The 17,639-nt window shown below is 30.5% G+C and overlaps 4 protein-coding genes across 4 annotated transcripts in view; 1 reads left to right on the forward strand and 3 right to left on the reverse strand.

Annotated features, from left to right (window-relative positions):
* PGO_123840 (hypothetical protein, conserved) overlaps window positions 1-1,339 on the reverse strand; it is a gene marked incomplete at both ends in the record, with an annotated part of 1,551 nt that extends 212 nt beyond the window's left edge. The window contains 3 exons of the mRNA XM_028689174.1: window positions 1-751; window positions 874-1,163; window positions 1,282-1,339. The exon at window positions 1-751 is cut by the window's left edge and continues 212 nt beyond it. Coding sequence (XP_028544975.1) covers window positions 1-751; window positions 874-1,163; window positions 1,282-1,339 — 1,099 coding nt within the window. The remainder of the gene's footprint in view (window positions 752-873; window positions 1,164-1,281) is intronic.
* Window positions 1,340-1,407: 68 nt separating this feature from the next.
* Window positions 1,408-2,445, forward strand: PGO_123850 (hypothetical protein, conserved; the record flags this gene model as incomplete). Its single annotated transcript, XM_028689175.1, has 3 exons — window positions 1,408-1,497; window positions 1,730-1,804; window positions 2,119-2,445. 3 exons carry the CDS (start codon window positions 1,408-1,410, stop codon window positions 2,443-2,445), a joined length of 492 nt encoding a protein of 163 aa, XP_028544976.1.
* Window positions 2,446-2,703: 258 nt separating this feature from the next.
* PGO_123860 (hypothetical protein, conserved) lies at window positions 2,704-3,345 on the reverse strand (the record flags this gene model as incomplete). Its single annotated transcript, XM_028689176.1, has 1 exon — window positions 2,704-3,345. One exon carries the CDS (start codon window positions 3,343-3,345, stop codon window positions 2,704-2,706), a length of 642 nt encoding a protein of 213 aa, XP_028544977.1.
* Window positions 3,346-5,349: 2,004 nt separating this feature from the next.
* Window positions 5,350-15,235, reverse strand: PGO_123870 (biotin carboxylase subunit of acetyl CoA carboxylase; the record flags this gene model as incomplete). Its single annotated transcript, XM_028689177.1, has 3 exons — window positions 5,350-5,605; window positions 5,814-6,028; window positions 6,326-15,235. The coding sequence occupies 3 exons, from the start codon at window positions 15,233-15,235 to the stop codon at window positions 5,350-5,352; spliced, it is 9,381 nt and encodes a 3,126-aa protein (XP_028544978.1).
* Between the last annotated feature and the right edge of the window lie 2,404 nt (window positions 15,236-17,639).

Here is a 17,639-nt window from a genome sequence, read left to right on the forward strand (position 1 = left end):
TTTTAGAATTGTTGGCAATTTGTTTATGTTTATCCTTTTTCTTGCTGAAATTATAAATCTGAGAGTTAAATACGATATCTTCATGCTCTTTCCGTTGATCCTGCATTTTACTTTCTTTACTTTGTTCATCCTTTTTGCTATTCACTTTTTTTAAATTTTTTATGGTTTCTAGGTACTTTTTAATTTTATCTTTATCATTTTTTTGATCTTTTTCAAAGGTTTGAATTTTTTCGTTCAAATATGTTATTTTGGAAGTTTGCTGTTGTATTTTTTTTTTTAAATTTTCATTTTCCTCAATTTTATCTTTTATAATTTTATTCAATTTTTTCGTCTTTTCATCTAGTTCGAATATTTTATTATCCTTTAAATTTGTTTGTTCATTTATTTGGTCTTGTCTTTTTAAGTTGTTGATTACGTCTTGTTTCGTTTTTGTACTCTCATTCTGAAGAAGAATAATTCGTTCTTCGAGTTTTTTTACATTATCATTTAAAATATTTATTTCAAGGCATTTTGCATCCAACTCGTTTTTTAAAATGCTGATTTTATTTTCTACATCAGATATATGTGCCTTTTTGCTTTCCTTTCCCTGCAGTAATTCTTTTATATGTAGTTCCAGTTCGCCCTTTTCATTATCCCTTTTGTTTAATTCCTGTACCAGGTATTTTTCATTCTCTTTTAATTTCGCAATGTCCTTTTCTCGCGCCGATATCATGCATTGCAATTCTTTGCACTTTTTCACGAAATTTGCTACCTGGGAAAAGGGGGTAAATCCTCGCCAAATTCGTGTGAGCATTTTGTGCATGTATGCATATTCGGATGCATGTGTTTTTGTTTCATTCCGATACGTGTGACACAGCGCAAGATTGTACATACCTGTGATGAAAAAGTCTCGTTCTCTTGCTGCAGGATATTTATTTCATCCTTATTTTGTAGGAGCAATAAATTTAGTTCTTTTATTTTGTTAATTATGTTATCATTTTCTCCTGCAATTGTATTTTTACACGTCTTCACATATGAATTTCGATCGCAGATAAAATTACTACTCTTGTTCGTATTTTTTTTTATGTTGTTCACGTCCCTTTTTTCTGCTAAAAATGGAAAAATAGAAAGGGAGAAAAACATAAGAACTGGCGGCACTATAAACAATGGACCTAATGCAATCTCTCCATGCAACCAACGCTGGGAACTCTTTTATTTTATTTTGTTTTATTTAAAATCTGCTTTTTTTTTTTCTTTTTTTTTTTTTTTTTTTCCCATTTATTCGCAGCGTTTTTATTTAACTTTTTGGAGAATAGTCTGGATTTACGGATTTTTTTTTTTCTTCTTTTAATTTATTCATTTAAATTGAGAAAAAAAGAAAAAAAAGAAACATTATTATTTATATCCCTTCGTGAATGTACAAAGAAAATGAATTATCTGGAATTTCTTCACAAGTTCGTCCATGCACATTCGGAGAACTTTTTGCAAAGTTTTTACGCTGTCGTAGAAAGTTCACAGGTAAGCAGCAGAAAATAAGGTAAAAAGAAAAAGAAAAAGTTTTAATGATTTAAATCCAAGTACATATATAATTGCGTTTATACAAAGGGAAGAGATGTGCGAATTTATATTTTTTTTTTTCATCCCTCTTTTACTTGTGCTGTCACAAGACTTTATTTTTAAATTTATGCACGTGTACCTGTCTTTTTCCTTATACCCAATTATATATATTTTGTTTTTTAATTTTCTTCAGATAGAATGTCTTGAATGTCCAATTGAAAAAACCAACACGGATAATTTTCTTATCAAAATATACATAAACAATATTGTAAGTTAGAAAAATTGTATAAATTCTTTTTTCCAAGTCCCATCATATTATAGGGGGGCAGATATAAATGTGTGATCATGCCTGGTAGAGTATACTCGTGCATAATCCCTAGAAACAAAAAAAAAAAAAAGAAAAAAAAAACTTTTGATATAAGAATTTACGAGACGAAATTCATTATTCTGTAAATACCAATTTATTTCTTTATTTTTCTTTTGTCTTATTTTATTTTTTTTTCTCTGCCTCATTTTGTTTTATTTTCTGATTTTTTTTTTTTTTTTTTTTTTTTTTTTTTTTCTGTCCGGCCCTCATAAAAGATACATAATATCAGAACATTTTTATTAACTTGCCTAAGTGGATCAGTTGGGAATATACTTCATAATACAGAAATAGATAAGCAGGAAATTTGTTGTTACCTTGAGGATGATGACAATGTGGTTATATATGACGTAGAAAAGGAAGAGAGTGAAGAAGTTGTTAAAAATGATAAAAACCTCTTTAACGAGTTTTTTAACGAAAAAGACGATTTTTTAAACAAGTGTATGAATGTTCATAACATTCGAAAAAGTTTGCAGAATGCCCATGTAAAAACAAATGACACGTTCGGTTTGAATGACGACATTTTAAGGTATTACATATGGTAATTTATATGTACATGTGTGTGCTTATTTGTCTGTTCATGAGACACCAACATCTCTTCTTGGTAAGAATAAACAAGTGTGCATACATGTATGTATATATATATATATGTATATATATGTATGTATATACATGTGCACGGAGCAAAATTGGGGCTAATATGGGGATGGCTCGGTCAATCAACACGTAAAAAAAAGGAAACACAAGGGAATGACATATGGAACCATATAACATATGGCACAGCAAAGCAGTATCCCCACAGATCACAAGTTTATTTTATTATTATTTTTTTTTTTTTTTGTTGAAATGTATACGTCATCAAGACGATAATTTTTGTACTTGTTGTCAATATCTTCATCTGCCCTATTCTGAAAATTATAATTTGATGTTATATTAAAATTCATCATATTATTAACACAGTCGTAAAAATTTTCAATATTTTGCACAATGCTAGCAATTTTGTTAGTTAACAATTCCCCGAAAGATCGGGAACTGTATATTTTTCCATTAAAAATACAAAACATCTGAATAACTTTTTTACAAATAACATTTTTTACTCTATATTTATGTGTTAGAGAAATATGGAATATAGAATTTGTGTTATAGTATATATGCATACTAACTAAATCACTAGGTTCATTATTTTTTAAAATACTTAAATTATCATAAGTTATGTCGAATAGATACCCTTCATCATCATCATCATCATTAAGAATTTTCCCAACTCGAATTTTTTCATTTAAAGACATACTACTTCTACTTGTGTAAAACGGAGATGTGTAAAAATAATTTAATGCATTTTCTTTATTGTTCAAAGTGTTTTTCGACAAATATAGGTTATCAACATATTCAATTTTATTTTCCTTTTTTAGGGTAGGTTCGTAGTATTCTTCCATAGTTGTCATTTTGTTATTACATGCTTTTGAAGTAATTAAAAGGGCAAATAACAAAAAAAAAAAAAAAAAAAAAAAAAAAAAAGAGCAAGAGAGAGACTCTTAACGAGTTATTTGTCAATTTTCTTTCTCTTGATATAATGTACAAATACATGTTCCTTTAAATTTTCTCTTTTGAGACAGACACGCATTCATGTGTGAATATCATACACCCACTCATTGCACTTTCCATTTATTGTATAATTTCTCATGCGTTTTGCCCTTTCTGTTGTTCTAATTTTTACATGTTAGTATAAATATATCTTATTTTGCTACTCCCTTTAAAGTTGTTTTTATTTTATTCTATTCTTTAAAATAAATGCGTTTCACATTTTCTTCGTAGGAAGGCTTTTCAAGGATTATATCGTATGTTCAGTAAGCATGTGGTGTAAATATTAATAGGTGAATGTACCCTAACATTTGCAGAAAAATAAGGAAAATCCGTTCCAGAGGCAAAGATAGGCATAAGACCATATAACACCAAACAAGTGAAAAAAATATTTATTGTTCAGAATAATTTAAATCAGAGATATCAACACCTCTTTAAAAAAAAAATTCAGAATTTTTCCAAAGGGAGCAGATGATTTATATTTATGAAAGCTAAAAGGGTAGTTTGTTTTCTTCTTCTTTTTCTTCTTTTTTTTTTTTTTTTTTTATGCACCTTCCGATGAGCTCCCATGCTTATGCCAACCACGGAAGGGTGAATATAAAAAAAATATCAATGACAGAAAATTGTGTTAAGAAATAAAAATGGCTATTAAACAATCAATGAAATTATTTCACAAGCACGCAAAAAAAAAAAAAAATAAACAATAGTAATAAATAAAATAAAATAAAAAATTGAATGAAAATGAGTATGCCCTAATGGGATGTGAAATTAATAGGTTCTAGTAATACAACAGTGCGCACAAACCAATGCAATTATTTGCTTATATGTTACTTTTATCCCTTTTTAAAAGGTCTTGAAATAAAAAAAGGAAAAATTTGAATTGATGCCAAACCAAAAGAAAACATCGACATCACATTGATGGCATATTCCCAATGAAGTATGATAAATTCCCATCATTGAATTTATGAGACTTTAAGATGTAATTTTAATGTAGACATAATTTTTAGTTTATCCTTGTTTATACATAAATGGGTGTGTACATATTTGTGTGCTCAAGCGTAGCTCATCTTTTTATTCATTTTTTTTTTTTTTTTTTTTTTTCCTCCTGTGTTGCAACAAGTGCTAGAACAGGAAATGTGTTAAAAAAATAGGAATAAAAAAATATAAGTAGAGAAAAAAAAAAAAAAAAAAAAGAGTTCATGCTAACAATTATATATATATTTTTTTAATTATTTAACTATTAACAAACATAAGAATGTATATTTCGCACAATACTTGCGTTGGGATGAATTGCAACGTGCGCATATTAAAAAGTATGAGTTTTTATATTCATATAAGACAACATACTTTTTATATTACGAATCTCATGGGCACGTATCACTTTATCTTCTTCCTCCATCTGTTTATTCGAAATGGAAAGGAAAAAAACAACAACACGTTTATTAATGAGTGTGAAAGATGGGCACAATAAAATTAGAACGAATATACATACATGTACATATATATATATATATATATATATATCCACCATGCCTGCTCGTATTTGTAAATGGGACACATAGCGATAAATGTGTAGAGAGCATTTGTACAATATTAAAAACAGTAGGAATATAAAAGTGGTGCACAGGAACACAGACCAACTGTTGATATATAAAAAAAATAATAATAAATAAATAATACTCAAGACAAAGTAGAGATCAATGTTGAACTCCTTCCTCGTAAAAGTAAACGAAAAAAAAAAAATTATTTTATTTTAATAACTGAAGACGTAGAAAAGTGTTGAGTAAAATGAAAAAATATATAACCCAATGTAGAATGTATTGTACAAATTCATACATCCTTGTGAGTAAAAAAAAAAAAAAAAAATTTTAATTTTGAGAACTTATTTTGTTAAAAAGTTCCCTTTTCTGTTGTAGAGGTAATTTTTGAATGGCGTTGTAAATTTCATCTAAGGCTTTCTTAGAATTTAAGTCTTCGCATATTTTTTTTATGCACTTCAAAGTGCTTTCATTTAAAATTTTTTTGCATACTTCATAGTCATCTTCATCTTCATCTTCCAATGTGATGTCACTAACAAGCTTCTTGAATTCTTCACTTTGGGTCAACGTACTACCATAGGTTTTACTAAAAAGAGGTCAAATTGGTTAATTCGATAGTTATACTGATCATGTAATGTGTGGGCAGGGGGGACAAAATTACAGAAACTGAGTATGCTACATACGCGCATATATATATAATATATATATGTATGCACACGTGAATATGTATATGTACATGTACATGCATATGTACTCGTTTTTGAATGTTGAATTCTTCCCATGGTAGGTCTTACCTCAGAGTACTCATTAGCAACCGTCTCAGTAAACGATAGTAAAAGAAGGAACGTGCTTTTTCCCAGGGGATAATTTTTCTAATCACTCCCTTCGATTTCATACATTTGGATACATCGTGTAAATCAGCATATCTGTGGCATACTTGTAAATAAAACGGTAACAACTCTTTTTCCTTGTCCTCTATTTCTTTTTTTATTCTAGATATTTCTTCATTCTCCTAAGTAGAGTAGTAAAGCGATATTTTGAGATTATGTATATATGAAAAAAATTGTTATTTGTGCATCCATATTAGAAGAACATGGGCGGTGGGTGTGAAATAAAATGCGACATGTAACACCTGCAACATTCATATTACTTAATGTGAAAAACGTTCAGACAGTCGAGAAGCAAATTGTGCATACATATTGGGTAAAAAAAAAAAAAAAAAAAAAAAAAAAAACAGTGTTCGTCTTTCCCACTTCCAAGTTTCGTGCATGAACGTACGTACAAAAATACATATATATACACATACCCGAGTATTCGCTAGCCTCTGCTTCAGAGATATTATAGAGCTATCAATTGCGTGCATTAACTTTTTAATTTCTGGAAGTCTAAATTTCACCTCAACGATTCCAGGTGGTTCTAAAATTCCACCTTTACTATTTGTATCTGCATACATTTCGATTATCTGGCTATTTAAAGTTTCATCTACAACTACCCATGATCCACCTCTTAACTCTCCTAATATTGGGATGTATACAAAAACGGGATGCTTATAATTAACTAATTGTTTAACTATCATTGATCCAAATTTTAAAATACTATTAAACATATCCATTGTACCTCCTGAAAATCCTCTCCAATTTGCAAAAATAAATAAAGGTAAATTTTCTTTGTTAAAATCTTCAATCGATTGGGCAGTTTTATATGAATTATCAGGGAAAAATACACAGGGTGCATGTGTTGATTTTACTGCTTTCGTTTTTAATACTGGATCACATGGAACAACTTGAGTTACTAAATTTCTATTAACAGCAATAATTCCCACGGGGATAGAACCCAATTTTCCTCTTCCCGTTATGATTCCCTTTCCCCATTCATTCATGTATTCAAAGTAGCTGTTTTTATCTAGAAAACCTTGTTTTTCCTCCGTACCTCTTATCAAATCGGCTACATCTATATTTTCTGTATTGTCAATGTCTATGTCATTAATTCTTTCAATGTATATTTTTGAGTTTCCATTTTCATATGTCCCTTTTTTGTAGCAACTTGAATTTTCTTCCTTTATCTGATCTACTGTTGAATGTGAACTTGGTACATCTGTTTTGGTAACATGTTTGGCAACATGTTTGGAAACATGTTTGGAAACTTCCAGTTCACTCTTTTTCTCCTTATCCTTGTTAAATCTTTCTCCCAATTTGTTCACATGCTCAGCATTAGTATAATTATTTGAACCCTCCTTCATCTTCTCAATAACATCATAATAATCGAGACTTGTTTTCGGTACATAGGATAGCCATTTGAAAATTTTATCAACTCCATCTTGATCATTTTCAGCTTCGAGTTGTGATATGCCATTTCTCATCATAATCTTTACCCCACCTAGTTGTTCATTGCTAATATAGACCTTCTCACCCAATATTTTATTCAAGGCATTAAAACCTGTTAATAAAATAGATGAACCTTTTTTCTGAATAGTTCTTTTTCCAAGTCTAACTAAATAAGCACCAATCCCAACACTTCTACCTGTAACATAAGATAATGTAAATATTTCATCATATGCTTTACATGTTTCCCCAGCTATTAATCCACTACCCCTTAAATTTTCTACTCCAATGTGATTGTTTAAATTACCTACTATACCATCGATTATATATCTTTTTTCATTATTCTCGATTACTTCTTTTAAAAATATAATATCCTCTTTTGCTATTTCATTCTTAACATCTTCTGTTATATAAATATACTTATATCCTAGTTCTTTTTTTTTTTCATCTTTCCAACACACTTGAATTTTATCCATTAAGAAATTATACAACCCTATTCTTGCACCTGAGTTACAGGATATATAAATACGTGGTATTTTCTTTTCCCTTGCATAGCTTGATATGGCATAAAATAATTGATCTTCCACAACACTGAACGAACCACCATACGTCGTTATGTCATTTATTATGAATACCACATCTCTTCCTTCTTTGTATTCGTCTGTTCTTACATTTATCAGTATACCAATAACACTCATTTTGTTTCTACCCAGGTCAATCTTGTCAGAAAGGTAGAGAGATTTTCTTATCCTGATTTCCTCTTCGCTTAGGTTGTCGTGCCTCTCGAACAGTTGCTCATGTCTTTCGCACCTGTTGATATAGTTATCACTACAATGAACACTGTGATTCTGTGTCTCGAATGCTGAGAAGGCTCTTTGTTGCACACCCCGTTCTAGACTACTGTTCTTTACATCCATTAACGAATCTCCTGTGACCCGGCTTTTCTGATTTTGTAGAATGTCGAAATCTAACTTAAACTCTTTAATGCTATTAATATGGTTGAAATGATCATTTGGATTGTGACTATACATTCTGTTTAGAGATATCTCTATTATTTTAACAAAATCGTATGCATATATAGTGTCTATATCTCTTGCTCTTTTCCTTTTTAAATACAATGTGTCGACATCAAATGGTTGTACATAATCGATCTGTTCGATTACATTTTTTTCATTATTAAAAAGTACATGTAATTTTAGTACCTTCTTTGGCACTAAGTTGAAGTTTTTTTTTACATGTTCTTCTCCTTTTTTATATATACAAATGTACACATCGTTTACATAATTTTCTAACAATAATTCGTTGTACTTATTGAGGAAATTTTTAAATAATTTTTCAACTGTTCTTAATTCACTCAATTTATTAATCTCATCTAGGAATAGGTGATACGTTATATAGCTACTTACCTTGGGGTCTTGCACTTTTGGGTTCATTCGAGCTATTGCTATATCATTTACTGCTTCTTTTAACTCTTCTGTCATTAAGTCGTATATTCGCTGATCCTGTTCCATCAAACATGGTTCCTTATCCGCCTCCTCTACATCACTCAGTTTGAGGGAATAATCATCCCTTCGTTCCATTTCCGTGCATTTTTTCAAATCATTTACATCTATCACTCTTTCTGCAAACAAAGAAGTGATTTTGTTATTCTTTTTATAAATTCCAAGGACTACCTTGGTCTTTTTAAATATTTTTTCATCTACATTTTTTAGTTCATAATTTTGTAAATTCTTTTCAAAGGAAAAGATGTATCTTTCGTATGGAAGCAGGTTTGTCCTAATATCATTTTCGTTTTTATTCTCATTTTTTTTTCCAACAGTTTGTTCATCAGGCCACTGGTGTGTATCTCCATATTTATCTCCAAAGTAATTGTACACGTAAAGTTTCTTGCATATATTTTTTATATGAAGTAAACCATTTTCAACATTGTTCAGGAGATTCTCATTCTTGTTTATAATATGAATGGTATTTATATTTGAATCCATTAAGTTAATTCCTTCTTTTCTTATTAATCCTTCTACGTCTACCTTGCTATTTTCATTTAAAATTAGCAGATTGTCATCCCTAGAGTTGTTTATACAAAATTTCACACAATCTTCAGACACTCCTAGCACCTTGACGTTAAAATTTGTATACAAATTACGTGCATATATTTCTAAAAAAAAAATTTTATTTTTTGGTGTAAACAAAGATGGAAGGAACATATGGATTTTATGGGAATCCCCTAAAAAGATGTTTACTATCCGTTCACAGATTCTGTTATAATTGGAAGAAGTATAATTACTACTGAATATTTCATCCAATTTGGAGCAAATAATATTGCTATTTTTTAAACAATTGTACAATTCCTTCTTTTTTTCATCCTTAATTGTGGTCTCATCATTTAAAATGTCTTTTAGGCAGTGAATTATTTGCATATGTTCAGAAACATATACTATGAATCGTGATAACAGAATGATATTCCCAAATGATTTCGCCTTAAAATGTTTTAATATTTTTAATTTATCCAAAATAACATTTGACAGACTACTAAGCTTATTATCTAACAAATATTTTATAATTAGTTCCATAAATTTTATACTTAGGTAATTATATGTATATGCATGAATAATTTCGTATTGCTTTTTATGATCAGTAATATTGGTGTATAAAATGTCGTAAACTTCAACCTGCGTCATATTTTCTTTCTTGGCAAATAATGAATTGTATTCTATAAATTTGTCCATTATGTATATCATATTAGATTCCAGATTACCTTCCCCTTTCACTAAATCGTTAAAACATTTTTCGTAATCCTGTTCATATCCTTTTAATAAATATTCAATTCTTTTCATATTTGAAATGTCTAACAGAAATTGCGTCCTTTTCGGATCCTCACTCTGGGGAATTCTCCCCTTACGTGAATTCATCCCTGGACTGTTTCCACCTAAGTAAACAGATTCATCCGATGGAATCTTATTCACATCTTTCCAACTCAGGGAATCATTCTTCGACGTCTTTTCATTTGATATATTACTTGTCGATAGAATTTCGACCGATAAGTTATCATTATTCTTTTCCTTCTTATCAGATATGTAATCAAAGGATGGGGTCCCTTGGGCTATGTTCAGAGATGCATCGTTGGGAGTATATTCACTACTTATCGAATTATGAGCAGTTGAATTATTTCCAGAGAAGGCGTTAACCGAATCAACTTTGCCTGTATGTGAGTTGGATGACACAGTCGTGCATTCCCTGAGTTCTGTATTTGTAAATGATTTGTTTGTGTTCAGGTCTGCATCTGTCGAGGTGTTCACATCTGCTTCTACCGCGGTGTTCGGCCCTACTTCCCCCACGACGTCTGTCTCAACTTCTACTCCAGATTCTGCCCCCAATTTTATTCCAGATTCTACCCCAGATTCTACCCCAGATTCCACCTCTGGTTCCATCTCCGGTTCCACCGCTGCCTTGGCACTGGTGAGGGCGACCGAGTTTGCACAAGAAGAACTAAAACTGGAGAGGTACGTTTTTATTGAATTAAATTTGTCGTTCAAGTAACTTCCAGCTGTGCTTTCCTTCTTATCATTTGTATTTTTCATAGCAAATAAGCGAAATATACTTCTCCTTTGTTTTAAAAATAGCTTGCTCTTTCTACTTCCTTCTCTGAAGGATGCATCATCTTGTTCCTTACATGAGACGGAAGAATCATCGGGTTGGAGAATTTCCATAACATCCTTCCCCATATTTCTTTCACCCAAGTCATGATCTCCACTTAACGAATAATTTAATGCATTCCTTTGTTTTCGTATATAGTGGTGATTTATAGCAGTGTCACGATTCCTTTTTCCTACACAGTTGAATGCACTTTGATATGTGTTATTATTGCTACCCACATCGGTACTACTACTGTCTGGTATTCCATTCATAACACCATTATCATAGTGAACATCTCCTGGAATCTCATCAGATGACCGTTCCGTATAGTCCAACTCATATGCATACTTATTAGATAAATCCAAATAACCTGTAAACTGCGTAATTTTATTTTGTTCTTCTTCGTCTGTAGAATTTTTCTGTTCACTCTGTTTTTCTATGACACCTAGTAAATCTCCTACTTTGACGATAGTACCCTCAGACATCCTATGTCTCAATACCCCTGATTCAGTTGACTTAAAAGTCATAATCATTTTCATGGCCTCAACTTCTATATAATCTTCATTTTTTTCTACATGATGTCCATCTTTTATTAAATATTTTACAATTTTTCCATTAGTATTGGATATCAAATGAAATGGGTTACTAATTTTAGGAATAAAAATGTTGTCTTTCTCTAGATGCATATGGATACCTAAGGTATCTTCAGAACATGTGTATAAATAAGTTTGATTATAAAAACTTGCAAAAATTTTATTATTTTCTTTATCATATTCTGCTAATACTTCAATTTCTTGTCCATTAATTTTTAGTGTGTACAGATTTTCACCTGTATTATATGCCTTAAAATTGTATTTCACATTTTCAAATACAATTTCGAAAGTGCTGGGTTTTTTTACATTTTTTTTGGAATCAGATGTTACACTTTCTTGTGGTTTAATTCCTATGTCTTCTCTACTTAAATTATTTTCAACGTCTTCTTTTTCTTTCATAAAGTGTATGAGCATTTTAAAAATTGTGGCACATAAAATAATAATATGTATTGCACTATAATAAATATTCTTCTTCTTTTCGATAATGGTATCTAACCAATTTGTTGTTATATTGTTATCAATAAAAGGTTTGCATTCTAATATTTTCGCTAAATATTTTGTACCTGTTTTAATTTCTCCATCTATGTTTAATTTTCTCAATGCTAGTATTAAATTTTTCCTAGCTATTTCTCTTGTTTCCCCTTTTGCAAAAATATGACCAATTTGTGAATCAGAAAATTCATGAACAGATCCATCATTGATTGAAAAGTAACCCCATACAACGTTAGAATTTTGAAAATGTATTCGTTTTACTTTTCCTGAAGTTGGTTTAAAACTGTCATTACTATTTTCTGCTGTAATTCTTGCAGCGATTACGTGGTTACTAGTGTATGGCCTATTATTATAAAAGTCGAAATTTTCCATATCTATCGTTTCTGTCTCCTTTAATTTTTTATTCTTCTCTATTAGTTTGATATCACTACTTGTGGTTTGTTTAGACATCTGCAAATGGGAAGTACCTTCACTACTGCTAAAACTTCCGTTTGGTGTACTATATTCACATGTATCCTCTGGTTTATTGGTTACTTTATCATATGAACTAAAACTTGATGTCTTTCCTATTTCTTCTATGTGATATAACCTCCTTATGTCATCTATATTTTGAAGGGGTATTCCCATTGCCACCTGCATCTGAATTGCAATGAGATTAGTATTCGTTATCCCTTCAGATACAGGATGTTCCACTTGTAAACGTGGATTTAACTCTAGAAAAAAGTATGTCTGTTTCTTTTGATCATATAAATATTCAATAGTTCCTGCACCTCTATATTTTATCATTTTTGTCAAACGTATAGATGCTTTTTCCATTTCTCTAAAAATTTGTGAAGGTACAATCGAAGGGGGTCCTTCTTCAAAAATCTTTTGAAATCTTCTTTGAGTAGTACAATCTCTTCCACTTAATGAACATACATTGCCGTACATATCACCAACAACTTGTATTTCAATATGTCTAACATTGTCACATACTTTCATTAAAAATATTGGTGAATCGGGTAATTCTTTCTGAACTTGTTCATACGCTTTTTTGATTTCGTTTTCGTTTTCTACTTTCCTGATACCTTTTCCTCCTCCTCCTTGTGATGCTTTGATCATTACAGGGTAACCAATGCGTTTGCACTCCTTTATACATGCATCTAAAGAGTGTATAGTCGATTTGTTATATATATCCTCACTAATCTTATTATCAAAGTTTTCTATTTTAATGCTATCTCCACTCCATTTTACAACAGGTACATTCACACTTTGAGCAAGAATGTTGGCTGATATCTTATCTCCTAAAGCTTCCATAACTTCTCCAGTAGGTCCTATAAAAATTATGTTTTCTTTTTCCAGCATGGTGGATAATAAGGGATTTTCAGAACTATGTCCCCACCCTGGCCATACAGCATCTACATTTTCCTTTTTCGCTATATCAACAATTAGTGGTACATTAGCATAGTTATTGCAATTTTTTCCTCCAGGTACTTTTATGACTTTATTTGCCAATGAGATATACTTTGCGTTACTTGATATATCCTCTTTTGTAGCTAGAACTATTATTTTTATTAAATTTTCATCAGAAAATGTTTTAAATAGCCATTCTTTTAAGGACAAGATGCACTTTAGTGCTGCCATGCCATTATTTGCAATTAGTAACTTTTTTATAATTTTCTCATTTCTCTTTTTTAAAAAATTAAAATAAGGGTACCTTCTTTCTTCTATATAATTTGTATAATCCTGGTGTGCTTTTTTTTTGGTATTTTGTTTTTCTTCATATGTTAGAAAATATGTTGAATCGGCTTTCTCGATGGGTTTGCGAGCCCCGTCATTCTCAATTCTTTGGTGCCTTTCATGCTGTTCTTCATCTTGTTCTTCATGTTGCTCTTCATATTGCTCTCCATGTTGCTCTTCATGTTGCTCTCCATGTTGCTCTTTACGTTTCTCTCTGTGTACCCTTTTGTCTTTGAGTAAGTTTCGATCCTCTTGCTGATCGGGAGGATGGTTTACCAACACACCAGGTTTTTTCAATAATTTTTTGCTGGTGTGACATTTGACATTCCCATGTTGATAATCCTGTTGTCTGATCTGATCTACATGGAGCTCTTCTTCATCACCATTTGCATGATCTTCCCTTTTTAGTGCGAGGGAATCGTTCTTTCCTTTAAAGCTATAGTACAATCTAGTTAAATGCTTCTTCCTATTTTTTAGAATAGTCTTTTGTAATCTTCTACCATCATTTAATACATTTTCTGATTGGTCATAAGGAATGATATTATCTCTCCCTGATTTTATGGATGCACAATCCTTAATCAGACCCATCATGTAATTTACATTGTGTTCCATGTTCTCTTTATGTCTGATATTCCCGTTGAATGCATCAAAATGTGAGAAGATAATGTTTGACTTGTCTCTTAAATTATAGCTAGTTTTCTTTTTCAAATAATTATCACCACTGTTGTTAGTACCACTTTCGTTAATCATACCCTTTGTGTAATATTTATCGCTCAAACTAAAATCCATAATGTAATCATCATTCGATATGACACTGATAAAACTGTCATCTGTGTCATCTATGTCATCTGTGCCATCTGTGTCATCAGCATCATCAACATCATCAGTATCATCAGCATCATCAGCATCATCAGCATCATCAGCATCATCAGCATCATCAGCATCATCAATGCGATCGTTTTTGTTGATAGATGTATTAACATGGGGGTCACGATAAAAATACTTTTTATCAATTTGTTTATTCATACCAGGAATTTTATTCTTCTTGATGCTCTTATTTTGATCCCATTTTTGCTCGTTTGGCAAGCTGTTGTCGATGTCAGGCGTAGACTTGTTCTCATTAAGCGAAGAGGAAGATCTCTTCGAGTCATTTTTAGAAATTCTTGTTGAGTTATCTATACTCTTCGATTTTTTATTTTTAAAAAATGAGTTGAATATTTCTGTTCCCTTGGATATGAATAGCGGAACATACTTATTCCTATGATTCTCATAAAAAAGGTTCTTCGACCCTTTTATGCCACTATGGTAAGCTTCTCTGGTTTCTTTATTGACGATGTTGCTTCTACTAACATTATTATGCATGTGTATATAGGGATACTTATTTTTATTTTTTATGGGCTCTACAAGGTTTTTAAATATTAGAACAAGCAAGAGTACTGAAATAAGGCTATTAATCATTTTTCTACATTACTCCATTTACGTGCCTTAGTTGCTTGCGCGCATGTGGTGCCGCGAATACACATATGAGCGTATGTAATAATAGATATACAAGTATGTATATATGCAAGTATTAATATATACAAGTATGTATATATGCAAGTATGAATATATGCAAGTATGTATATATGCAAGTACGTATATATGCAAGTATGTATATATGCAAGTACGTATATATGCAAGTATATATATATGCAAGTATGCGTATATACAAATATATATATATGTAGGTGTGTACACACACATATGTGCCCGCCCCCCTTTTATCCTTGCGTACCTTTTTTGCTACGTGAACGTATATCCTTTTCTTACACACGGAGTGTTTTTTTCTTTTTTCTTTTTTAAACCACGTTTTAATTTTTTTTTTACCACATGCATTTGATCGTTCTTGTGACAATAAATGTTAACAGTGTGTAGAAGCACGTTTTAATTACCCATTTGGGTGCTCTTGCAACATTTTGGGTGCCTTTTGCCTGACCGTTAAGGTTAGTTTTTAATTTTTTAGTCCCTTTTGCACGAACATGATAATTACAGGAAAAAATGTGTTATTTGTAAAATAAAAAATAAGGTTGGTAGAACATAAATGGAGCAACAAGCGTACACGTGAGGTACATGCAAAAATTGTGTATACACAAATTTTATAGAAACAAAAAGTATTCAAACAAAAAGTATTCAAACAAACTGTGTGCGAGCAAATTGTATACGCACAAGTTGTATACCCACAAGTTTTATATGAACAAATTGTATAAGCACAAATTGTATAAGCACAAACTGTATATGAACAAAAGGTATAAGTACAAACTGTATGCGCACAAATTGCATGGGGTGGGGGAGAAATAATCTCATTAAAACAACTCTACAAATAATGGTGTTATACACGCTTGCACGAACGCGCGAAAACGTAAATATATTATGGATATATATACGATATCTAAGCACACTGCGTATGCTGTTGTACGATAGATTATACACCCCTTAATGTGACATAACACTAAAATATCATAACCTTTTCAGTGAATTGTTCTGTTTATAAATAAATGAAGAAAGCTCGGAAAAGTGGAGAAAAAAGAACAAGTGAGAAGAAAAGAGAACAAGAAAAAAAAAAAAAAAAAAAAAAAAAATTCATATTTGAGTAAAACAAAATTACAATTAACAATTTTGCGAATTTTATAATAATATATATATCTAAATATTCACGAATGTTGTTTCTGCTTAAATATTTTTTTTAAAAAATATACACATGTTTTATATACATTTCATCTTGATTTTGTTATTTTATAAATGTGGTTACGTTTCTTTAAATTTAATTATATTATATGTGAAAACAGTCTCTATTTCTTTCTTTTTTTTATATTGAACAAAATTTACGTCAAATGTAAAAAAAAAAAAAAATACCTTCAAGACGTTGCCTCATATGCAATGGGTAAAGTGCAAATAAAATATATAGGAGTAAAAATATATTTATACGTATGCTTATACATTACATACACATATACATATGCTTTTTTTTCAGTGGTTCTTTTTCTTTTTCCTTTTATCTTTTTTTTTATTTTTTTTGTTTCGATGTTAATGCAATTGTATGTTCTTACAAACATAGAGGGGTTATAAGAATAATTCTTCTACGTGAAAAGCATGTTTTCCATGAGTCGCTATTTTTTTGGAGGGGAAAAGTGGGAAATAATAAAAAAAAAAAAAAATGCGAAATAAAAAGAAAAAGAAAGAAAAGAAAAAAAAAAAAAAAAAAAAAATCAATTACTTTTATTTGAACAAGGGACAAATATATTAAAACTGTGTTTACATTCATGTGTATGCATGAGTGCATAAACCGTGTGTTTCCATGAATAAACAAGGATTAGACTATTTTCTTCATTTTGCGACATATAAAAAAATTATAGTGAAGGAATTGCAAAATTCTAAAGGAGCTTTTGTTGAAAAAGGGACTAATGTAGATTTTTTTTTTTTTTTTTTTCTTTCTTTTTTTCTTTTACAATTATGCAAAAATAAGTTAATTTTCGTAAAAGTAAAATGTAGATTTTTTTTTTTTTTTTTTTTTCTTTTTTCACTCTATCATTCAAACAATTGTAAAATCAGTTCATTTGTAAAATCTTTGCTTGCCTAAATGAGACAAAAAGTGAACGTATGTACACATGTCAATGAGGCATATATACAATAACACACACACATGTGTAAATTTCTTCAAGGAAATATGTTTGACTGTACCCACCTATACATAGGAACAAAGACACAGGATCTCTACATAATACATATACTCATTTGGCATATAAGTAGTACATTCATTTTTTTGTTCTTTGTCACTACCTTTACTCTTTATCAAGAACATTCGCAGTGAAGAAGTGTCTTAAGC

Source organism: Plasmodium gonderi (genome assembly GCF_002157705.1).
Source record: "Plasmodium gonderi DNA, contig: Chr12, whole genome shotgun sequence".
Lineage (NCBI taxonomy): Eukaryota > Apicomplexa > Aconoidasida > Haemosporida > Plasmodiidae > Plasmodium > Plasmodium gonderi.